This window comes from Spodoptera frugiperda, chromosome 20 (assembly GCF_023101765.2).
Source record: "Spodoptera frugiperda isolate SF20-4 chromosome 20, AGI-APGP_CSIRO_Sfru_2.0, whole genome shotgun sequence".
NCBI classification, from domain to species: Eukaryota; Metazoa; Arthropoda; class Insecta; order Lepidoptera; family Noctuidae; genus Spodoptera; species Spodoptera frugiperda.
In genome coordinates this window covers 1,973,428-1,999,309 of record NC_064231.1, presented here as the reverse complement: position 1 = coordinate 1,999,309, position 25,882 = coordinate 1,973,428, and the positions used below count along the sequence as shown (strand labels likewise).

Below are 25,882 nucleotides of genomic sequence, written 5' to 3'. Positions count from 1 at the left end.
AGAAAGAAGCCGTTGTTAAGCAATGGACGCCTTGAGTGGACACCAATAATATTATGATGGGAACATCAGAGAGTGTGAGAGTATGCAGAAAATTCAGAGCCTTTAAAATAACTGCCTTGTTAGTCTTATGTTCGCAAGTCCGACTGCCGAGGAAGGTGTATCGGGCTCGAATCCTGGGCCATACAGGTTATGATGTGGTCGCGGGTATATAAGAATCTTGCCCTTATCTTATAATAAAACCAGTGTCCTTTACGTAGCCACAAGAACGTGGAAAAAAACTTTATCCAAATGTGGTGATGGTGACCTTGAAGGTCACCTTTAAGAAAAGAGCGTATATCTTCTTGAAAGGCTGGCAACGCAGCTGTAACTCCTCTGGTGTCCATGGGCAGCGCTAATCGCTTACCATCGGGTTTGACCTCGTTTGCTCGTTTGCCCCCTACTCCATAAAAAAACATCTAGAGAAACATGGAATAACTATTCTTTGTGCTTAATGTTAATTAAATAAACTTTAAATAATAAAAAGTATCTAATCATAGGAATAGGAATTAGACATTCATAATATTATTCTGTATTGCCCGCGACTTCGTTCGCGTGGAATAGTGACTTCCGGCAAATTTTTGGTTTTAACCACATAGTTCCCGATCTCGCGGGATCTCTTCAAAAATGAGATGTGGAAGATATTCCAGGGAACTCTTCAAAAATCAACATAATGAGCTCTGCGTTTGAATTTAATAGATGTATACTCACTTAGGGCATTGAAAAAATAGTTTAAAAACGGACTTAAACTAACTTAAAACTAAAGAAAGCTACGAATTACGAATTTATAACAATTAAAAAAGAAACTATATTACAACCTATCCTCTATGCTATAATAACCAAGCTTAAACTAAATAATTTAAAAGAAACGACTTAAATCTAATCTAATTAAAAAAAAAATAGACTTACAATTTTATTAAAAAAACTAACTACAGTAACTACTAATAATCGATATCAAACTAAACCTACGTTAAATAGTTTAACCAAAAAACCAGGAAAACCCAACAAATAAACTTATTAATTGACAAATACAACGAAACCAATTTAGAATATACGAAACAGCAGGACCACTACAGACAAATAATCATACGACTGATAATACACTTTTTCTACGATAGTACCGAAGCGCTCGGCCGATACCCAACCAAATGAATGTAACGAAACCATAGCGCGATCTATTTCGATCCCAACGCCATCTATCGAGGATAAAGACAACTTGGATTATTTATTTATACTCCGTTCGGGCATTTTCTTTGTACTAAAAGTTTAATTATATTGATATTATTTTTTTCATACCTTTTTACTATTTATTTACTTTTTTCGATGAATTAAAACAATAACATGAACCGAAGTCGTGTAACGATCGACATAGAATTATCTATACTCCGTTAGAGCATTTTCTTTGTACTAAATGTTTTATTATATTGATATTATTTTTTTCATACCTTTTTACTATTTATTTACTTTTTTTCGATGAATTAAAACAATAACATGAACCGAAGTCGTGTAACGATCGACATAGAATTATTTATAAATAATTTATTTCTTATTTTTATTTTTTGATTTTTGAAATAAAAATATATCTATGTCCTTTCTAAGGTTCTAAACTATATCTGTACCAAATTTCAACCAAATCCGTCAAATAGTTGCGGAGATTAATGGTATAAGCATAGAATGTTCGACGTGATTCTTTAATTTGACATAACTTTTTTATTTATGAACCGATTGACATGAAACAAACACTAAATGTAAATTTAAGCATCCCACAATATATTCGTGAAAACCGCATCCAACTCGGATCAGCCGTTTCTGAGATTAGCGCGCACAGACAAACAGACAAACAGACAAAAAAAAAGTTAATTACATTTTTGGGTTCGACATCGACATAACAATAACCCCTGCTATTTTTTTTATTTTTATTTTCAATGTACAGACAGCACTTTTCTACGATTTTATTATATGTATAGATAAAATTGTTATCTGTGGTAATCTCGAATTGCCAAAATAATACTATTTTTGTAGCTGATGAGTTAAATGAAATATGAAATAAAAATCTTGAAAAGTGATGTAAAAACATAAAATAATTTCAAATGTGATATAATATGAAGTTAGTTAATACAGTTTCAACATAGTAAATTGTTAACGGATATAGTACAGGCAGTAGATACAATGTCAATCTGCAAATCGTTGATCGTGGCGCCAATATATTGTACCTTGCGGTCAGTAGTACGAATTTTCCTGCTGATATTGTTTGGGATAGAAGACTTCGTGCGGTTGATAATAAACTCTGTCCACACTATTGTAACAACTATTTTGCAAATAATCAAATTGCTGCCGTGGTGTTTGGTCACCATGTTTACTAGAACCTGCTGTTGTCACTCAAAACGAAGTACCGGTTTTAGCTTGATGTCCGTTATAATGATCGTAGTTCTTGTACTCATACTTTATAACGCGACTTGCTTGCAAGATCTTTTCGAAAGTTTAATAATATATTTGAAACAGATATTTTCCGACGATAATCGTTTGTCACATCTCGAACGGGTTGAAATTGATGAATATTTAGAAGATAATAACGATCATGAAGAAATTAATGTTGTAACAACTGAAGTCTCGGAAACTACAAACGATGAACCAGAGGCAAAGTCAGAGCCAGAGTCAAAGGCAAAATCGAAGATTCAAAATGGATTAAATAATTCGTATATCGATAAAGCAAAAGAAAAGGTACATGAGGTATCAACAGATGATAATAATCATGAATTTGCTACAACGTTATTAAACGGATATTTCAAAGAATTCGTTAAGAACAGTATAGTACAGAATATTGAAAACGATACAAAACTTTTTAATAAGCTGCCTGCAGTGTTTTTGAGTCGGTAGACAATGTGGTTAAATATTAGGTATGTGAAAATTTTGTTTATACTTTGTTGTAATGTTGACATTGTTCCCTAAATAAACTAAAAGATTTGTAATAAATAATGTGGTTTTTTTTTATCACAACTTAGGGAGTTTGAGTGCTATTTTAAGAAGTATGTCTGTACCGTCTGTATGTATGTAGGTAACAATAGTCTTATATCATGAAATGCGAATAATAAAAAAAAAAGTTGAAGTGGCTTCAAGTTTTCTTTAAGTGCTATCATGCTCAATCCAAACTCCCAAGCTCATAATAACAGAACAAGTATGCATAGATTCCAAAGTCTGGATAAAAGACTATTTGGATAATGCTGGCTTTAGACAAATCTTTATGATCAGAAAAAATATTATTTCTTTAGACATTATTGACACAAGAACGTAGCAATAATTTTAATATTTTTTTCAGAATGAGATGACACAAGTGGAAATGAATTTATATTTGTTCTAAATCGTGTTGTAATGTGATTATTTCCGAGTTGATGTATTTTCTTGCTTAGAAAACAATTCGAGGATGGTGTTACAAATTTCATTATGCGTGGTAGAAAAATAAGAAGTATTGGAATGCACACTCCATTTTTGGAGTCATTGTTATTTTATAAGAGTGAGTTATTTTACAGAAAGTAAATCTATAGGTACTTAGCAATAACCTACAACGTACCTAACGCTTAAAATGAAATCTCTTTCTGCATCTATTCGAAGTTGTTTATCAGAAATCTACAGTTCATGACGGTCCATTGCTGGACTATGGGCCTCCTCAGCATAAAAGTGGTTTGCCAAAATATTCTCTACTCTAGTTAGATGGGTATAGTCTATTCTAGTCGCGGCAGGCCCAGAAGGAGATGGCGGGACAAACTTGACACCTACGATAAGGATTAGCTGGAGAAATCTCTGCATAGAGAGGAGAGGGAGGCTTTTGTCCTGCAGTGGGACGACCAAAGCTAAAAACAAATAAATAAAAATAAATAGTTAGATGGGTCGGAGATCGAAGTTTAAAAGGTGCAGGTTTATCAAGCTGTGCTGCTGCATGGTCTTTGTAAATGAAGTCGACTCTAAGACATCCGTGGGGGAAAGTGGAAGTGGTTACAAACGATTAATGTATTCCACGTTGTCGTCTCGTACGACCTCCTAGTGAGGCAGGGCTCTTATTCAAATATTTTTTGTTCTTTTTTATTTTTATTCACACAACCCTATAACGTGCTAGTTCTTTTTCGGCGAAATTTCTCAAATCATAATTATGAACATTTGTACTCAACCCAGGTGAGAACAATGTGTGGACATTGTAAAATTATTAAATTAAATTACATCCGCCCCTAAGGCTACCCACTGACCGGTTAATAAATTTTTACCTCTTGTGGTACGTAACAGGGTAACTCCTTAGTTGCAGAGTATATTTAATTTTGATGTACAATAAAATCTTCTAATAAATCGTTTGCAATAGTTAACGCGGTTGATATTTCTCTATTCAGGGCTGAAAGTGTCTTGCTTTAATAATTAGATTCCTTTTATTTTTCAGGTTAAGCACGTTGAAAAATTCATGACGACTCCGGCAAATTACTTTTTTAATGTAACGTATTGTGACATTGTTATTAATATTTTTAAATCATTTTATTCTTAAATGTTTGTTAATTGTATTGCGAATGTGTAAAGATTTGCTGTAAAGTTACTAAGTACACAATGAAGCGACACAGCATACGATCTGCAAGGAGTCGATCTAAGCACGCTTCTATTAATAAACTTATACAGGGTAGAACCAAGATTGACGAATTATATTATGGTAAATACTTACCATTACGAGAAACAAAGTTGCTCGAGCAAATTATAAGAACACGCGTAGTGGAGCGCCTGGGGGTTTTCACCTCGGATTAGAGTTACAGTGAATGAATTAATATGATCGATGTGGGATATTGTTTTTTAAACTATAAATTGCAATGTTTACCCAAAATTTTTTGTGCACTCCATTTTTTTATTGTTTAAACAAATTATTATAAAAAATTAATGTTTGACCATATATTTTCACTTTAAACAGTATTTTTTTTTATTTATATGTTAAATCTTACCTGAGTAGACATATAGGAACATTTTTTAAAAGATACCTGTGTATAAAAATAGCAGTATCTCGAACAGGTAGAAAAACGTGGAGGGGAGAGCGGAGCGACAGCTGCTATGTACAATGGAACTTCTTGGCCAGTTTAATTATAAATGAAACGCACTCTATTGTGTACATTGAAAAAAATACGGTAATTAATTATGACTAATGAAAAGAAAAAAAAAAATATTTGTACAAAATCTGTTTATTTAAATATATTACATTGTTGTCTACATCAAATATTTTCTTCTACTTCATCTATCTGTATAATAGGTGAAGTATTGGAACAACTATTTCCGCTACACTGTAAACATGATACACTGCAGTATAAACTACACTCGCGAGCAACCAAATCGACTCAACCTACATGTGCGCATTCGAAGATGTTTTCTTAAAAATATACTGAATTGTTTTTAAAAACCGATATACCATTAGAAAGCTTACAACTTCAGCTTTATATTGGTACCATTATTATAAAAATTGTATCAGTACTTTTTACAATATTTAACTTCATTCAGCGGACTAGAGTATTTGCTCACTACGACTCCAACAAGTTATAACACAAACTACCCCTATAAAACCTCCACATTAAGGTTAACTGTATCTGTGGCTTATCGAAAGTTGATCGTACACATCTCCGCAAAAACGCTTCATTTTATTTCCAAAAATTCCAAACCATCTCCGTACTGTCCACTCCTGACAGCCACTCTTCGAACTCTTCTGAGTTCCTGTTGAACATCGACACCGGTTAAGTGACGATTTCGTAGTGAAGTTGAAATAATAAAACGGTCGTCTCTCTCCGAGGTGGACCGGTGGCGGCTTATTCTTGGTCTTCGATTGAAGGCACTAGTATCTTGATACTACCTGTACCCTCTTGATACTGCAGATTGGCTCAAACTCAGATGAGCAGCAACTCTTCGCTAACTTAGAAGAAAATATTTGATGTAGACAACAATGTAATATATTTAAATAAACAGATTTTGTACAAATATTTTTTTTTCTTTTCATTAGTTATAATTAATTACCGTATTTTTTTCAATGTACACAATAGAGTGCGTTTCATTTATAATTAAACTGGCCAAGAAGTTCCATTGTACATAGCAGCTGTCGCTCCGCTCTCCCCTCCACGTTTTTCTACCTGTTCGAGATACTGCTATTTTTATACACAGGTATCTTTTAAAAAATGTTCCTATATGTCTACTCAGGTAAGATTTAACATATAAATAAAAAAATACTGTTTAAAGTGAAAATATATGGTCAAACATTAATTTTTTATAATAATTTGTTTAAACAATAAAAAAATGGAGTGCACAAAAAAATTTTGGGTAAACATTGCAATTTATAGTTTAAAAAACAATATCCCACATCGATCATATTAATTCATTCACTGTAACTCTAATCCGAGGTTTTACGGTTTTGAATGCTCCAGGCACTCCACTAGCGCTGCTTATGGCAATGTGCAAAGTGAGCAGACGTCAGACAGCAAGATTAGCGAGCAAACCCAATCAGGAAATGAATTGAGATTACGAGGTGAACACGACACTAAAAACAATAGTGCGGCCGTAAAAACTATTGGTCTTGTAGATAGATTTAACTTTGGTTCATCATCTGCATGTAAATCAAGCTGTTGCAGCACTTGCTCTTGTTCTAGTACCACTTTAAAAACAGTTGTGAATCACGTGGAACGGCGCCGACCGCCTTATGGACATCATGTACCGTCAGAGAATATAACCAAACATACTGTAGAATCTGAAAAAAAGGATAGAAGACGAAGAAGGAGACTAAGTACAAAAATAAGTTCAAAATTTCGGAATGTCAACTACAAAGTGAAAAGGATTCAATCAGAACCTTTAAGTAGTATAGCAACACGTCCATCTAAAGTGTATATAAATAGAAGCCGAACAAAAGTGACAACCACTGAAAATGGTAAAATTGAGAAAGACGATAAGAAGTATCCCCAAGGAACGAAAATTTACTCCAGTAAAATAGCTAAGAAAACCAAAAATACACGTCATAGCGCTACTAAAGATATAGAAAAACAAAAACTTTTTGAAATTAAAAAAGATTCATTATCGTTGTTTAGAGAAAAGTTAAAAAATGAACACCCTTCTCATCAATGTGAAACAGGATCCTGTCTTGAAGATAATTGTTTACCAGAAAAGTGCTTCTACAAGAGTAATCGTAGGAACTCAATGGATACAAAAGGAAATAAATATTATAGCCACCATTATGGCCCAAGAAGATCTCATATTTCAGTGACCAAGAGACTCAGAAATCCAAATACAAGAAAATCACATGACCAAGTCACAAATACTTGTATTCCGAGACAAAAGTCATTTTCTTCAATGACTACACTTTCAGTACGAAATTCCTACACGAGTACAGATCATGTTAGAATAGAACCAAAGAAGGTTGGGCCTAAATATCCAAAACATAAACCTCTTACTCAAATCGAATCGGAAAAGACACTAACGTCAGAGTACATACCGCGCAAGCGAACTGCATCTGTCATATATTACAATAGAGGACATGAATATAAAACAACTAGAAACAACCCCTCTCGCTCTTTGATGAAAATTCGGGATAGCCATACTTTGCAGGCCATCCCAAAGATGGAAATACCAAAGGTAAAGAGACGTGTCACGCGGAGATCACGAGCACAACTTGCCGTTATAAAAAGTGAAGAAAAAGCATGTGAAACCGATCATCCCGATAAAAAGCGAATGCAAAGTCAAACTGAAAATAAATCTGAGTCAACTTCGTCTAGTGCAGGTATAAATGACCAAATTGCAAAATATAGACAAAAATCTAAAGCTTCACCTGCACGAGGATCCCTTACTAGAGAACTGGAAAAAGAAAAAAGAATTTATACAATTGATCAACAGAAACCGATGATTAATTTCAAAAGTCGAAAAGTAGAAACATTTAAAGTTCCAAGAAAATCTACTTCTTCAATGACTAAAGCTAAGCCCATGAAACCATTAAAACAGGACAAAAGATATAAAATATTATATCACACAGTAAGAACAGAACCGGAAGAGAAATTAAGTTCAAAACATAAATATACGTCGGGTAGAGAAAAAATAGCCAAGAATAACCAAACTATTAGAACACAAGTAAAGTCAAAGACTAGCCAAGCTCCTCTTTTACCAATCACCAATCAATCTCGCCACAAGAAAAATGGATATGATTTTGCAAATTATGCTGAAATATTATCCAAATCTAAGCAAGAATCACCTATAAATGTAGGAACTTATTTAAATGTAGAAAATGTTCACCCACATCGACGACCTGTCAGGAATGTATCCAATTCTGGATTCTATAAAAATAAATCAAGTATGGAAGGTGGTGATCAAGTACATTCCAAACATAGAATGAAACAGAAAGGTGTACAACTTGAGCGTAAACATCATGACCATGGAATGCAATATATAAGTCTATCTATTCGTAACACAGCTTCACAATCAAGATCACCCAAATTTAAAAACAAACAAGTTGGTAACAGCAGGTTAAAACAGTATTTATGTTCTTTAAAGCTTTTTCAACAAAAAAGACAAAAGAAAATACAAGTTGCATCCAAAAAAACTATTGCGTCGATTAATACCGAAGAATTAAAAAAAGGTGGTCATATAAAACAAACACAAACTAAACAATTAGGGATTGCCTTAGTGTCACCACCTCTTACATCGATCCGAGGTCCACAAGAACCATGCGAGCCATTTTTTTGTACTCCTGGAGAGTGTAATCCACATGATTGCGCAGAAAGAAGAAAATTGAGAAACCAGGCTAGACGCTCTAAAGTCACAAATACTATTCCTATATCAAAAAGGTCATCAGCGGTAACAACTCGGCCACTTTCTAAATCGATTACAAGAAAAATACAGTCCGACGAAAATCGACACAGAAAAGAAAAAGGGAACAACTTCAATCCATCGAAAATAAAACCCCGAGCATTAACCTCTAAATCAGTAAGGCCAGCTGTACGAATAGGTTCAAGTTTTATGTCTAACATTAACTTATTTAAAAGAAATAGAAATCAAAAGAAAGAGAAGCCATATAAGCTAAAATCAGATAACACTACAAAAAGAGAAAATAAACAATATCAGCAGCCAGGAATAAAAGTTTACAAATCACATGTTCATAATAAGATTTTAGAAACTAAAGCTGGTGGATCAAATCACACAACTGCGGAGCCATTTTTGAAAAAATGGTTATGTACATTAGGAGTACGGAAAAATGATAAGGATTGTGTAGAAACATCACGTCCTTTCCGCAGTAAAAATGCACCTTATGTTATGCAATTACAAAATAAACTATTTACTGCTAACAGAGCAGATGTTCTTTATAATTATGCACGACCTAAGGGTTCTCTTGAATATAGATCCGAAACATGTGCATCTAGCGTAAATGAAAATCTTAAAACAAATAGTCAGACAACGCACGAAAATAGTAATACAGTAGACCGTAAAGCTATTAGTGACAAACCAAACACTTCATCAAAACAATATAATCAGAACAAAGATATAAAAGGACACTCTGATCGCAAGACTAATTTTTTAAATCAATGTTATTTACCAGTACAAACAGGATCAAAATTGAACTTTAATAATGATTTACCTAAACATCATTCATTAGCTTCAAAAGCTAAAAAGGTTGTTCATCAAAAACCAATAGACGTGACACCAATACAACAAAATAAAGGCACCACCAGCTATGTTGGCTCAGTAGTAAAACGTTTCTTTTCATTTAATCTAAAAAAGAAACATCAACAGCTGGAATACCAAAATAATATTATCCAGAAAAATACACAAGTCTCGTATCTGAGTTCACATAAACATGTTAATCAAAATGCGACAAAAAAGTTAAATAAAACAAAAGTATATAACAAACATCACGTCGGTGACTATAAAAACTGTATTCCTGAGGCTGAAATGTGTAATCCATGTGGGTATTATGATGGAATTCAACAACAACAGATGACGGGAGCGTTTGACAACTATGTAAGGACGGACAGACCTAAGAAAAAATCAGTATCTAACAATTTAAAATCAAAAAGTACACAATCCAAGATCTTTAAAAAATATGCTAAAATTATACCACATAGAAATGGTAGGAGTGCAAATCCTCGTTCAAGTTTATACCTAGCAGTTCCAATTAGATCAAATTTTAACGTAGATCATTCGAAAAACCGTACTGCACGTGTAATTCAAGATCCAAAATCCAAAGATACTTTAAATGAACAAACATTAAAGCACCAATGGTCTCAAAAAATTAAAAGGGAAGATGATGTATCTACTGGAGGTTCTTTACTAAAGAGATGTAAACCAATATTTGAACAAAAGAACACAGATTCAAAACTAAACAATATGGCTACTAAATTGATCTCAAAGGAATTACATTCGAGCTGGAAAAAACCTCAAAATAGTTCCAAATCAGATTATAATAGTATATGTGGGCAAAATTGTGTCAAAAATGCAAATTATGATGCCAAAAGGATCCAAAATAATTACAATTTAGCTAAAAGTAGGCAGTTCAGATCTCGAACAGATTTTAACGTCAGAGAATATCAAATTGGATATTGTTTCAATACTCAGAAAAACAATCCGTTTAACCCGGCGTCATGGGGGTTGGGTCTGTGCGACCCACCACATTTTATTTCGCTTGTAGTTCGGTTACTATGCGTGCGACGTTGCTGCTCTTCTCAATAGCTGGAGCTGTTGAGTTGTCCTAAGCTTCAAAAGCTACATGTTAGTCGTGCCACGGCCACAGTGGGAGATACAGGTTCACAAAGTTAAAAAAGGTATGTGAGACCCATCCCCGCAGTCGGTGTAACAATTTCGCGCCATTATGTATACATATTGTTTAACTTATTATCTGTGTTTTTATCATTTTTATCTTTGATTTTTTATTGTTATTTACAATTGTAGCTGGTTATATATAGTTCAATGTATTTTATTTGTATTTTTTGTAGGTACTTAGTAAAAAATGGACCGTGAAGAGGCTGAACGACAGCGTATTCTGGCAATTTTACAAGAGTCTGACTCTGATACTGAGTTGTCAGACCAGGATGTGTGTGACGAAGAAGATCACTAGAGTGAGCGTAGTATTTCAATTGACACAGAACAGGATATCTCAGAGTCTGATAATGATGATATTCCACTGTCTATTCGATTGCATAGAAATCGTTCGCGAGAAGAGCAATTTACATCCGAATCGTCTAGTTCTTCAAACGTAAACCGTGAGAATTCTTCGGACTTTTATCATGGCAAAGACTGAACAAAGTGAAATAAGAGGCCTTTTCGAGAAAATGTCAGAACCAGAACATTTAAGTAGAAGAGAAAATGTTTGTTGATAATTTTAGTTCTTTTTAAAAAAATATATTATATATAATTAAAACATAATATAACATAATATTTTTTGTTTTATTTAATCACAAAATACCCAAAAATATAAACACGCATAAAAATAGTATATGTTATTTATAAATTTATTGAAATAATTTCGACATTTTGAAAGGGTCGGTGAGACCCACCCCAACGTCCGTGTAACACTTTTCCACCCCCATGACGCCGGGTTAATCCGTCGTATACACCAAATGTTAGACGTTCCAATTTAAAAAATGTTCCACTTCAGGTACCTAATAATTATCTGCTTCAGGTTAATGAATGTGAGCCTGGTGTTTGTACAAAATATAAATGTGATATAAATAATCGTTTTCAGAGGCCAAAATTTTACTATGCTGACACTTTGGAATCAAATTTAGCGGGACACTATAAGCTTAAATCCGACGAAATGGGAGACGTATTATACACAAAAACACAAAACAACCATGTTGGTAAAGGTAAAAATCGACCTATACGTATAAAACCTCATGTTAATACAAGAATGGGAGTTAACAATGACGTGGACCGACATAGAAATCATGAGATACATAATCAAACATTTTTATCGAAATATTTTCGGTCATTGTTCAAGAAAGAGAAATATAACGTAAACGAATCGGTTCTGAAAAAAAACCATCCAGCTAATCCTTCACGAAAAGCTCACTTCGGATCTGATTTACTTATTGACGCAAAATTTTTAAAACAAGCAAACCATGGTGATTATTTTGCTAGGAACGATAAACCACAGAGATTGATAAACAACCGTCATATTCGGAATACACGCTCACAAGTGCATTATAAAACTCAAAGTAGAGCTACGGGTTTAACAAAATTATTAAGACGGTGTTTTCGTACAGCAAACATGCAATATGAAGTTCAAAAACAAATTGAATCTCAAAAAGTGATAAATAATTTGAATCACAATCGCCTGATAGTTAAAAATGCTAAAACGATAAGGCAATTGAAACAACGTGACAGTGCTACGAGAAGGAATATATATAATATTATTACCAAGGACGAATACAGCAAAGACAATTTCAAAGAAAGAAAGTGTCAAAGTACAAGAACTTACAGGCAAATATATCGAAACAGTCAAACTATTGGTATAAATTATCCAAAATATAATGCTACATCAAATCTATCGGAAAGAAGTCGTACTTTCCAACCAAATATAAAATATAAATCAAGAGAATGGCTACCTTACACCAACTATTGCGTTTTACGATGTGAAAATACACAGAACACTAGATTTTTTAAATTTGGTACTAAGTTCGGGATGAGCATAGATTATCCCAGAAATAATTATAATAGCACTAGTCCTGGTACGACAGTGGACAAATGTAATCAATTACAAATAGGTGATGGATATGGTGATTATTTACTTTCTTATAAAATATGCTTCATGTATAAAATCAATTAATTCTTACAACCTCATTTATTTGAAATAATTATATTATAGGTTCAGCGGTAAGAGACCGCTCGTGTAAAGATGAAGCTGAAATGAGTTGTCCAGGAAGAGCTTCAAAAAAAAGTCAAATAGAAGTTGATTGTATAGATAAGAGCATTGGTGAACATCAAGTAGACTCTAAAAACACTCAATTTAAAAGAAAGAGGAATACTAGATCAAAATCAATAACTACAAGCCATGGCACTTGTACTCAACAACAAAATATAAACAGAACTAGCCCAAAAATTATATTAGAAGACAAGGGGGGTGGTATTATAAAAGTCACTCAAACAGATAAAGAAGTGGAGACTATAATGCCCTACTCAAAGAAAAAATTTAATAAACAAGAGAGTAAAACTAAATTGTCACATCACTCAACTAACACAGCAAGATTAAAAGAGCAAAAAAGATACGAAAACTTCATGATCAATAAAAATGGTGAATATCTCGTATATCATCAACAAAATGTTACTTGCAATAGAGTTTGCAAATATAGTAAAAAACCCAAAGGTTCTGAAAAAAAGTCACCTGAAGATAATATTGTTGCAGATCGCAACGCAACGCGGGATAATACTGTTGCTAATCGCAACGCCACGCAAGATGATAATGATGAAACTCCTAAACGAGGCTGGAGAACCTCTAAACGGAAACCGAAAGAACAAAATGAGACCAATGAGCCGCTTTCAGAAAATGTGAACCAAAAGGATAATATTATTGTTATTATTGGCAAAGATAATGAGCGAGAGCCTCGAGAACGTTCTGAATCGGCAGGAAAATGGACATTACAAAAAGGTATTTTTTTTCTTTAAATTATAATAATACTTAATATAAATATGTTAATGTTAAAGGTGATTGTACATTTATATAGATACATATACAATTAAACAGTTTTTTCTGAATACTTCTGGTCAGCTGAATAAAATCTTATTTATCTAACTTCTGTACTTTTCAACTCACCATTAGTTTGTTAGCAAAGGAGAGACATTTCAAAAATTGGATAGCTCTTTAGTACGTAATGATTTTTACCGTTAGCGCTGCCAGCGAATGTTTGGACAGTACCTCTTCAGTTTTATATCTTTAAAAATTATTCATTTACCAAAGAAGAACACTATATAAATCCAAATATGTAATAACGAGGCCAAAAATGAAACGATTCTGAACTCAAAGTCATCAGATAATATTGTTGCAGACCGACCAAAACAAAGTGATGCTGAAGCAAGGCGTAAGGCAAAGCAGCAGCGAAAAGAAAATATGGCAAAACGCATTCCAGATGATGATGATGATGATGACGATAGCGAAGAAAGATCTCGTTTTGAACGAATCAAGAGAGCCTTTAAACGAAAACTGAGAGATAAAGATGATACCGACAAGTCCCTTTCTGAAAATGTGCCTCCAAAAGGTAATATTACTGTTGCGGACAAAGAGGAAAAGCGTCCACGCTCCGATCGCTATACTCCACTAGGAATTTGGAAACGTAGAAATGGTATGGTATTTCTTTTTTTCATAGATTTTTTAGGTATAACAAAAGTATGTTATACATTGTTAAAGCTATCTGAAAGACTAATTGTAATGTTTTACATTTTGTTACTTGCTTTAATTTTGTACTTTCCTACTTCATTACTTCATTTGTAAAAGAGAAATATTCTAAAATTGAATAATTATTTTTACCGTTAACGCTACCTAAAATACGAGTAGATTTTGATTTATACATAACATATAAGTCAGATACTGTGGGAGGTCCACATAATTGTATTTTAAGAAGAATAAAAAATCCGAATTTGTATTTACGACTTATCGTAATCAAGAACAAGGTTCAGACATGCTCTCTTCCAATATAAATAGAAGTAACAAGACCAAACCTGCAAGACTTACAATTATATTGGAAGGGAAGGAGAATGGTATTATACAAGTCACGTAAGCAGAAAGAGAAGTGACAATTATAATGCCCCATTCAAATAAAAAAAATATAAGCCAGACAGTAAACCTAAATTATCACATCAATCAACTAATACGATATAGATTTCTTAAACATTATAAAATTTATAGTAAAAAAAACTAATCAGTTTTGATAATAAAAATAAACATACTAAGGTAGAGGTACCATGCAAACTAAACGTCTATATTTCAAAATGTAGTTGCAAGATTCCACTTTACACATATACATTCAGTCATTTACACATACATAAATATATTTCAAGTTAAATAAGGGCTTGTAAAAGTAGTTATCTCGTATATCATTAATTAACAAAGTTTTTCATTGAACAGACTGGGTTACTTTGACTATCATAATATTTTTGCAGAAAAAAAAGAGGTGCAAGAACAACCTAGAGAACGAGATAAGATTGTTATTATACATCCTCACGCAACGCAGGATGATGTTGCTAAATATCGCGAATCAACAAAAGATAATATTGATGAATCTCGTATTGAACTGATCAGGAGAGCCTTGAGACGTAGAACGAGAGAACACGCTCAGCCACAGGCTGCGCCAGAGCCTGAGCCAGCGAAGCCGCTTTTTGAACTGATGATCCAAAAAAATAATATGAGTATATTGAACCCACAAGAAGTACTGCCCATGTTGAATAAGGGTCCCGTTCAACGCGGTACTGCTTCCGCACCACCGAGTCGCACACAAGGTACTCCAAGAGGTATTGTCTAAAATTTCTAAAAAACACGTAACTATACATCTGAGACCTACTTAAAGAATTACTTATTTGTATGGATGGACACAGGGTGCGTCGTATATGACAGATATTCGTCTATAACATGTCCAATACTTCATTCGATTAGAGTTAAATATCCCAGAGACAAAATATTTTAGTGTTTTCATTAAACTGCCATTTATTTCAAATCTTCAGGCTTCAGATTTCACAATAGTCATAACAACGAATTGCCGTTATTAATTGCCGATCTCATCCAAAATCTTTCGTATAAGATTGATTTTCTTTTGATATGCGTAATAAGTTGCACGGAGTTGCTGTAAAAACTTAGATCGATCCAGAGATTTTTAATTTAGATTGGTAATTATAATTTCGACCATAAGAGGTTCTAAGAACAAGTCAACTGAAAACAATACTTCTTGTTGCAGCGCCCGCAACGCAGCCTGAACAAGGTTATGATTATCGTATTGAACTGATCAAGAAAATTTTGGGAATTCAATCAAAAATAACTGATAAACAAAAGCCGGCTTTCGAAATGGTGGTTAATAAAAATAAAATGGTAGTAATGAACAAAGATGAAGTGTTTCCCGTTTTGGATTCACCAGAAAAACGTTCCAAACGTCAAAAAGGTATTGTTTACTATAAATTAAAACAAAAATACTTTTTATACTCTCGGAACTATCTATTTTCTTTATTAAGTGGCGCCAGCGTATTTTCTTGTCAAAGCGTAGAGACTACATTTTAAGAAATTGACATTGTGAGAAGTTATCTGTTAACGTTATGAGAGTTTGTCCTTTCGAGAGATCAGTCAGTCAGTGAGTCAGAGAATCAGTATGCTAATTTACTCCACCGTGTCCTCCGGGCGGTCCTTGCAATGATGACACCCGGGCGTTTCCTCCCGCCTTTCAGAAACAGATACCTCTCGAAACTCCTAGATCCGGTAAGCACCTGTGACAGGCGCTAGTGGATACACAACCTAGTCATTAATACATTAGTAAAGTAATTGTACCTAATGTACTTTTTTATGTTTTTACTTTAGAGGATCCGTCTAATCCACCGGCTATGGAATTACACGTTGACAGAACTACCGCCAGTATAGTCAATGCCGATGAAATTATTAATAAGTTGAAGGTGGAAAGACAACGACAAATGATGATAAAACACAAAGGCGGTCCAGTATCTTATAGTGAAGGCGAAGCTTTATTAAAACTGCATGGTAAGTCATGCAACTGTTGCTTTTGTCGCAAATATAAAGAACAAAATAAAACAAGAAAAAAGAAAAAAGTTGTTAAGCCTCGGCGACTTAAGCCTTGCGTATGTGGTAGCGACGTATGTTTAAAAGACTGGTCTAGATTGAAGGAAGAACAATCTGATTTGGATAAAGTGCAAGATATACCACCCTGTGTATGTGGGACCGAGGTTTGTAAAAGAGAATTTGAAAACTTGCCTAAAAAACGATTGCAAGCTTTGCGAAGGCAACGACAAAAAGAAATTGATGAAAAGAAACAAAAAATATACCATCAAGCTAGAAGACGGCGTAGAAGAAAATATAGAGCGGCAGATTTAAAACGAATAAAAAAAAGAGAGGATATGGACAAACGTGAAATGTCGAAAATAAAAAACATTAAAGCTGCTTCGCCTGTGGTAATGGCTGTAGAATCCGCAAGAGATATAGGAGCTTTTGGCTTTCGATGTTTAGGTAGCACATTAAGAAGCTTTTCTAGGACTATCTGTCATCCGAAAGATGCTGTTTATAATGCATACGATACCGCACGTGCCATCAAACGTAAACCAGCAACAGTAATAAAAAAGAAAATTCAGCAAGATTACAAGGAATCAGGCCTTAAGTCAACCGTGGCAAGAGTTAAGCAAAGAGCTGTACAGACGACACTTGGAAGAACTATAAAGACTAGGATGCAAGCCAATCCTATAACGAACTATTTGGTTCACATTACTAATCCAGACCCTAAGGTACGAATGGATACGATTAAACGGAAAAAGCGCCGTAAGCGTAAACGTGATCAAGAACCTGTTGACTTCGAATGTAGCCTTTATATGAACACTTTGAGGAGGAGGCCCTTCTTGCGGATTTATTACATGTGTCCATGGTTTTATCCTCACTGCGTGAATTTGTTTGGACTATGGAAACAGTTGGCTAATGTCCTTATGTTCCTTTTAGCTGTGTGTGTATGGAGCCCATGTATACTTTGTTTTGAGGCTTGTAGAGCTATGGCGTGTTGCTGCATGTGTACTGGATACGATATGTAAAGAACAAGTAGTAATTAGTATTATATTATTATGTGATTGCTTATTGTATTTTCTTTCTTACCATTATGTCACATCTTCTGTTCACCTCCCCAGGTTCACGCTATGTTTGAACCTAAAGTTTACTTTTAAGAATCAGGATAAATTTATAATCGTTACCCATTAGTTGTTTGTTCTATGCTGCTTCTTCACCTGCTTTAACGGTAACTGTAATGGTAACCTACGCGTAAATGGTAAAATGCACGATAAGAATTAATTCATCACGAATTAACGAAATGTATAGTACGTTTCGCACAATACACACAGTACACACAGGTCCGCTCAAACTGCTGTGGTTCTTTCCTCAAAAGACCACTACAGAATCAACTTGCACAATTCTCCGACATCTTTAATTGACTTTGTCTGGACTTTAAAAGAGACTATGACCTCTGAGTTTGTTTCGGCATTTCTTCTCAGAGTAATGGATAGGAAATGCCGGCCTCATCTAGTTATTTAAGAGATTGACGTGTAAAAGTGTTATTTTATAACCTATTTGCAAAATAAATATCATTTATCATTTACACACAATGGAGTTTAAAGCTGTTACACTGAATGCAGCAGTAACTGCAATAAATATTGCTTGAGTCGATGCCCTTTTAACATTTGGAAGTCTTTAGAGAGGTCTATGTTAAGTGTAACATAATAACATAACATAATATGTGGCGCGACTTATGTGTCTTATGGCTGATGTTGAGGCAAGACCCCTTCAGCGGTGCATGAACTCTAACAAAATACTAAATTATCCATAACTCATCCAACCAATAAAATATTAGAGAAGTAATTCACAATGGACACTCATAAGTCTCACATTTCACGAAGCTAACTACCTATATTCTTCAATATATTTTTGCAAACTGTCGAATATGGAACTTACATAGCTAGTTAGTGATGCATGTTAACCAGATGTCGACAGATGTTAATCTCTGAACTTATCCTGTGGAAGAAAGACGGGAGCTAAGCAGATCGCATCATTCTTCAGAGCGCCTTCAAATTGAGCGTTTGTGTACCGTAGGTGTTCAATAACAAATGCACAGTGCAAACATTAAATATTTTTGGTGGGTCAAGCAATTCTTCAATCTAAAATGATCAGGCAGATAATATTTCGGTAAAATTAAAATTGCTAATTGCTAGAACAATAATTTAGCATCATCAAACCGCTTGAACCCAATCTCTCTATCAACTTGACTCCGTATTCCGTACTCACATCCAGTATTACTCGATCGATCAAAACTGTCGAGTAACACCAATTGGATGGGCTTTCGTCCATACATTCAGCATTGGTCTATCGAATGAGGCGGGCCGTTCAGTATTCACCGAACAGTGTGAGCCAAAGATTGTCGATTCAACAAAGGAAACGGTGAATGATCGAAGACTCGCTTCGAGTAGGTTTGAAGGAAATTACTTTCATTTAGTGCCATCGAGCTGGTTTAGTGCGAGCCTTCGAGTTGTGAGTTTTGTGGTCCACACGTTAGTATTTAAGGTACAATTCCGAGACGGGCCGCAGACTGCAAACTGCAACCGCAAACTGCAAGCGACAACACTTGTTTCTATGAACATCTATGAAATTGATTCCAAGCGAGGCAACACTGCTGCCTGCAGACGCAACGCGCAGCGCCAGTCTGTCAGTCATTCTGCCTCGCATGAAGCTACTGGAATAACTGAGGCACGGTTCTGTGCATTGTGCAGCCACGGCATGCAGCCGCAGTTGGAATAGCGACCGCAGGCAGCATTGCGGTAACCGCAGCCGGTAGCCACAGTGTCGCGTGCGGTTGCAGTCTGCGGCCCGTCTCGGAATTGTACCTTTACTCGACGTTGAGTAAAACTGTCGATTAATACAGTATGTGAGTATAGACCTTATGAGTACCGGTGCGAGCAGTCCGTGTATGGCAGGCTCATAAATTTATAATACTTCATAGACACAGATTCATAGACAGACCTACGAGTATTTGTATTGTCAAAATGATGAGTTGAATACATTTGACATTGATATTATGTATGGCATTTGCGCTAAGCATACTTATATTATTTATAAATTATATAGATTCGTCGTTCTTAATAATTATTATGCTTGATGGCATATGTATCTTGCTTTCATTTAGCGGAACACTTCGACGAGTCCTAATTTCGAATCGAATGTTAGCCATGCGACATAATTTAAAGACGTTTTATTAATTTTATTTTGGTAAGTACAATTAGTAACTTCGTAGTTTTAAAGGGACGAAACTAACTTCTACGAAACGAAAGACCTCATAAATTACGCATTAGTCCATGTGCACAATCAGTTACCTACCGCTGACCGCTTTTTAACTTGTTTTCCAGATTTAATTACACTATTGATAGCAATGTTTGGACATAGATGATAAAACACCATTAATTTAGTATATTAAAATTCGTGGTAAGTCCAAAACACTAATGCCTTCATTATACTGGTATGTAATTAATTTATATAAAAATAGATACATTGATTTCCTTTGATCCTATAAATATTACATAAGCGAATTGTTTTTTTTTTGTAAATATATTTGTATAAAAATTAAGTCAACACACAACTATTTCTGTTTCAGGTGGCTAGAGCCCTAGAAATAAAACTGGGCTCCCCATAAAGTGATAATGATCATACTAAAATTAAAGTCTAAAATAAATTATTAGTTAATGTAAAACATCATCATGAATAATTCGAATGAATATGAGGGAAATGTTCAAAAACGTAATAAAAGACTTAGATCTAAAGGTCCCATGTTTGGAACAAGTAAATCATTAGTTATGCATGTTACTACTACAAGGAGACCATTAAAAGAAACTTACTCAAGTGAATGCTTAACAGATAAATATGTTAGTGGTAATGAAAATCCATACTGTAGTAGTAAACTGGTCAAAAAACGACGACGCACGTTTAAACTTAGTAAATTCAATGGAAATGGAAATATCAACAAAAAAGATAAAAACATTCACCCAGATGATTTCAATAATTTAAAATCAAGAGATGTTAAAGTAAAAAAACGTAGCTGTGGTATGAATGCTAAAATTAAAATGAAAAATCTATCAACATCCACATTGCAAAAAGCTATCAAATCAAAATCAGCGAGCACAACTAAATTCAAACCTAAAACATTTAAATACTCATGTGATAGGAGTTTACACCATACAAAATCAGTTGGAACGTACGACAATAACCATGGAAAGCCTATACAAGTTGGCACTAGTAAAAAGTCTCTTGTTACATTTGAAGGAAATCAACGATGTTACATCAACAAATTATTACTTGCTGCGATGGAAATTCTAAATAGGGATTTACAACAACAATCATGTAGCGATGAGCATAGTTCTCCAAAAGATGCATCAACTCCTAAGACGACAGTCAGCTATGAAATACAAAAGAAAATAAACCAGAGCAAGTCCCAATTAAGCAGCATGATTAAAAAATATTGTAAACGTACAAATGTGAAGTGGAGTCTAAACAGTAGTTATAGTCCGGTAAATACTACAACCACAACTACTACTACGTCTTCTAATACTTTTGTACTTAGAAGTGGTATAAATTCTACACTTAAATTCCATAGAAAAGGATTAAAAACTGGTAACTTTGGTGCCTTACAATTGGAATCGAAAAAACTAAATGAAAATAAATTGAAAATCAGAAGACCTAATGAAGCAAATATTAAACCAGAAAAAAGTAATAAATGTTATTTAGACACTAAAGATGGTACTTCTCAAGTGAGTAAAAATAGTGATTCTGAGAGTCCTGACAAGAACTCAACTAACTCTACGTCTGTTAGTACATATGGATCTGCAACTGAAAATAACAGCACTAATTATTCACATGCTAATGATGTGAAATCAGACATACAAAATTCTTATATAGCCAATACTGAAGTGGAAAAACCTAAAATATTGCATGGTGATTTAAAAAAAGATTTAAATTTAAAACCAGATATGATAAAAGGCACTTCGTACAAACAAAAATATGAAGAAGCAAATGCTATTTGTTCAGACGAAGAAGGAAAAGAAAAAGAAATGCTAACTCTAACACTTTATTCGAAAGATGACCTAGTAAAGCCACAGTCCGAGAAAAAAGTAACTCAAAAATGTAATTATATGGAATCTGAAATATCTATTAACTACGCGAGAAAGAAAGAAAATAAAAAATCCTTATTGCGTTCGCGATTCTCAAAGAGGTCCTCAAAGAGAAATACGAGTGCAAAGGTGCGGTGGCTAAGTGAAAAGAAATCCCCAGTACGTTGTGAGATCAAAAAAAGGAAGGAATCACCTGAAGCAAAGAATTTGATAAAGGATTATGTGAAAACCGATTATTGTGATCAACGTGATAAACATTCTTCAAAAGACAGCAAAATGGGACTATCTACTACTAGTTTTAGTAGCATCAAAACAAATTATAGGTTTAATGAACTGGGCAGTAAAATGAGCCAAATACTGAAAAAAATTGGATTTAAATCTTGGTATAACTTATGGCAACATAATGAGAAGATTCAATGTGATATATATAATATAGGAAAAAAACAAAGTTCTCATCACAATGACGTTATTACCGACCCTGAAACCTTCAGAAAAGAACTACTAAGCGAAGTTAAGAAGACGCTTAAAGGTCAGTCTAATTAAATGAAACCAAAGGAAATATTGTGTTGTCAGTGCTCTGGATTTTAAAATGATTGGTGGCCTAAGTGTCATCCTCATTTACACAAGAGGCACTTTTAATCACGACATCGTCGAAATGCAAGCAATATTTTTTAGATCAGAAACTTCAATATTTTTGTAAGGACAAACGATAATAATGAATGTCATTTTGTTATTTCAGCTATTGCAGATGGTAATATAACAAGATCAATAATAGATTTGATGGTTGATAAAGATACTGGCAGAAAGTTGAAGACGGAAGATATAATTCCTAGACTCGTTTCATCAAAATCACAAGCTTTAGCAAAAAAAGTCAGAATACAACCACGTGAACCTAAGCAACCTTTTGAACCTAAGCAACCTTTTGAACCTAAGCAACCTATTAAACCTGTGCAACCTGATATACAACCAAAAAAGAAAATAAACACTGGAGGTATTTTTTTTAAAGCCGGTAAACGAGCAGACGGATCACCTGATGGTAAGTAATTGCCGCCGCCCATGGACGCCTGCAACTCCAGAGGCGTTACAAGTGCGTCATGGCCTTTCGGGGTTTAGAAATTTAAGGGTTGTTGGGGAATTGGGGATGGGGAAGATTGGGAAGGGGGTAATTGGGCCTCCAGTCACCTCACTCACACAACGCAGGCGTTGTTTCACGCCGGTTTTCTGCAAGGCCGTGGTATCACTCTGGTCGAGCCGGGCCATTTGTGCCGAAGCATGGCTCTCCCACACTAACATATTTTTAACGCCGATGTTTTTTTTCAGCACCAGCAGCATCGAGATCTAAATTCATACTGACACCCAAGTCAAATAGTAGTTTTGCTTCTTCCCGATTCCTCTTCAGGCTCCGAAAAGGTACGAATAAAAGTTTAAGGCAAAATAATGCAAACAAAAATAAACTATAATTTCACAAGTTTTAATTAACCCATGTTAAACAAGCAGTATGAAATAAACACTGTGTGTATTAATTTTTTTATAGTGTTTGCAATCAGGAAGCATAGCCAAGACGATCCATTTTATTTAAAAATGTTGAAAATTATCAATGAAGACAAGAGTAAATTGTCAGCTGAAAGCTGTGACAATCACTGGACCAAGAAAGACATTAAGGCCAAACTTGGTACTAAAGACGGTAACGTTGAAATCATGAAGGAAATCTGTAAAGGTAAGTACTTAATTAACTAACAAATCGATATAGGAATAAATAATGAATTAACCTTTTTCAAAATTAAAACTGCCTACGGTTTTAAAACCTACCTACCTATTCTACTAAGATCATGATTATAATGGCATACAACAGCTATACACACGTCTTGTTATAAGAGTACGGAGTACGAGTAAGGAGAAAAATCATCAATTGTCCATTTCTCCTGCCCTGCTGTGATGTATCGAGTATCCGCGTCTTAAAACTTCTTGTTAGAAAATTATTAGCAAACTCCGTGAAGCAGATTTGAAAAAGTATTCTGTGGTAATTGTTTTTCTTACAGCTATCAAAAGCGGCAGAGTATCGGCATCACTTATAGAACTAGCTCTTAATAAGAAACGAAAAGAAGATCGGAATAATGCACAATCAATACAACTTGAAAGTAAAAAGTTTTATAAAAAACCAATGAGCCGAAATCGAATAATTATCAAATTAGGCAGTAACGCTGGCCAGCAGAAAATATTAAGAAAAGTTGGTAAAGGTAATTATTTAGAATTGTTATTATACGTTAATTTTAAAACAATAATCAAGCTTGCAGTAGGCTATAGGTTTTTCGTTGAAAAGTATAGATTAATAGTTATGTTATCGGCTACTTACGTAACAATTATAGTTCGGCCGTTCAGAGAATGCGTTCCTTACACGTCGCGATTGAACTGCCGACGTAACTTTGTAATGGCGTTGCAGTTACGATAAAAATAATTTTGCTGGTTGTTTACCGTTTTAACCATTGATGAGCATTAAAACAACATTATTATAACATTAATGGATTATTGATAATCAAAAAAAAAAAAATTTTGTGCCAAACTGAGTGTCAAATAACTTGGTAAACAATATTTTTCTAAATCTATACTGCGCTATTACAAGGTTATGTCAGCGCTTTATATTTTGTAGTGCTGTGCTAAAAAAACAGGCAAGTATCGTAATCTGTTCTTATAGAGGAATCGGATCGGATCGGATCGGAGTCTGATTAATATTCTGTACGCACTTTCAATTCAATGTACTTACTTTATTGCATAGAAATACAGATTGTAACTTTGCAACAAAGAATAATTATATTATATGTATATATATTTATAACACACAATAACAATTTTATTATATATTTTTGATCTCCACTTAAATAACTAAAATATAAATTTTAAATGATTCCGCCGAATTTAAAACGAAAATAATCTTAAAATAATGCGGCGGTTCATTTTGGAGGAACGGTAACGAACTCAGTGTTATGTTGTGCCCATCACTAGTCGTGACTAACTGATAGGTGTCAGGAACGCATTCTCTGAACGGCCGAAGTATAGACGAGGAAAACACGCGACTATCACCGCTTCCCGTGTCGCGGAATGCTGCTCATGAATATGCGCCTCTAGCATGGCTTGAAAACCATTAATAAAGTCCGGTATGTCATTGGATCATTTTTTGACACGTGGCAGCTGTAATACAGGATAATTTTCAATTAATTAACTGACCCTATATTATAAAGCTTGACAGGACTGCATATTAATTTGTCACAATTAAATCAATGATATCTGGCTATTTTAGTCTATAAGATTAATTAAAAGGCTAATCTTATGCCTCGTTGGTCGAGAGGTCGCTAATTGCGATTGCCGATATAATTAGACCATTTTCGATTTTTCAGCTCATGACAAAAGGTCATTACTAGAACTTTTTTCGGATTATTCGAACGAATGGTTCTCAGATAGCACGGAGTCTGGAACTGTGCCCGGTATGGAAATAGGCTCACTACCTATTGACATGGGACTTATAACACAAATGGTGAAAAGTGGATGTACATTGTATAGTGGCACTACGTGCCTTACTGTACACCTCTGCCTCTACCTATCCCGGGATAAAAGGCGTGACGTTGTGTGTGTCTAAAAATTGGCTAATATTGTGATTTTTATCAAACAATTATAATAAAAGCTATTATTATTTAATTTTAAAAATAAAAAAAGTATAACATAACATTCCAATCTATTTACATCATGCGACCATTATGCATCACGCGTTTTTAACACGTTCCCTGCGACACTGTTTTTCCTTGCCGCACTACAAGCGCGACATAGACGAGGTGTTATAGGCCCTGTTCCGCACTTAACGTGTTAATGAAGTCAGCATGTCTACGATGCAGCCACTTCATGAACTTATATAATGTAATATTTTTAATTAAATGCAATAATATAAACATGAACATGTTTAACATCTCAATTTCTCTCTTTTATTTATTCC

The 25,882-nt window shown here is 34.4% G+C and overlaps 2 protein-coding genes across 2 annotated transcripts; both read left to right on the top strand.

Annotated features, from left to right (window-relative positions):
• The first annotated feature begins 4,620 nt into the window (after positions 1-4,620).
• Positions 4,621-17,830, top strand: LOC118261813 (uncharacterized). Its single transcript, XM_050701447.1, has 9 exons — positions 4,621-4,661; positions 6,462-9,000; positions 11,753-12,785; positions 12,875-13,300; positions 13,412-13,654; positions 14,052-14,345; positions 15,163-15,510; positions 15,951-16,151; positions 16,562-17,830. Exons 1-9 carry the CDS (start codon positions 4,621-4,623, stop codon positions 17,788-17,790), a joined length of 6,354 nt encoding a protein of 2,117 aa, XP_050557404.1. The 3' UTR covers positions 17,791-17,830.
• A 2,013-nt stretch (positions 17,831-19,843) lies between these two features.
• Positions 19,844-24,349, top strand: LOC126911953 (uncharacterized). The gene is made up of 8 exons (XM_050701446.1): positions 19,844-20,008; positions 20,146-20,221; positions 20,391-22,429; positions 22,640-22,936; positions 23,221-23,310; positions 23,435-23,617; positions 23,940-24,137; positions 24,267-24,349. The coding sequence occupies exons 3-8, from the start codon at positions 20,494-20,496 to the stop codon at positions 24,347-24,349; spliced, it is 2,787 nt and encodes a 928-aa protein (XP_050557403.1). The 5' UTR covers positions 19,844-20,008; positions 20,146-20,221; positions 20,391-20,493.
• Positions 24,350-25,882: the final 1,533 nt, after the last annotated feature.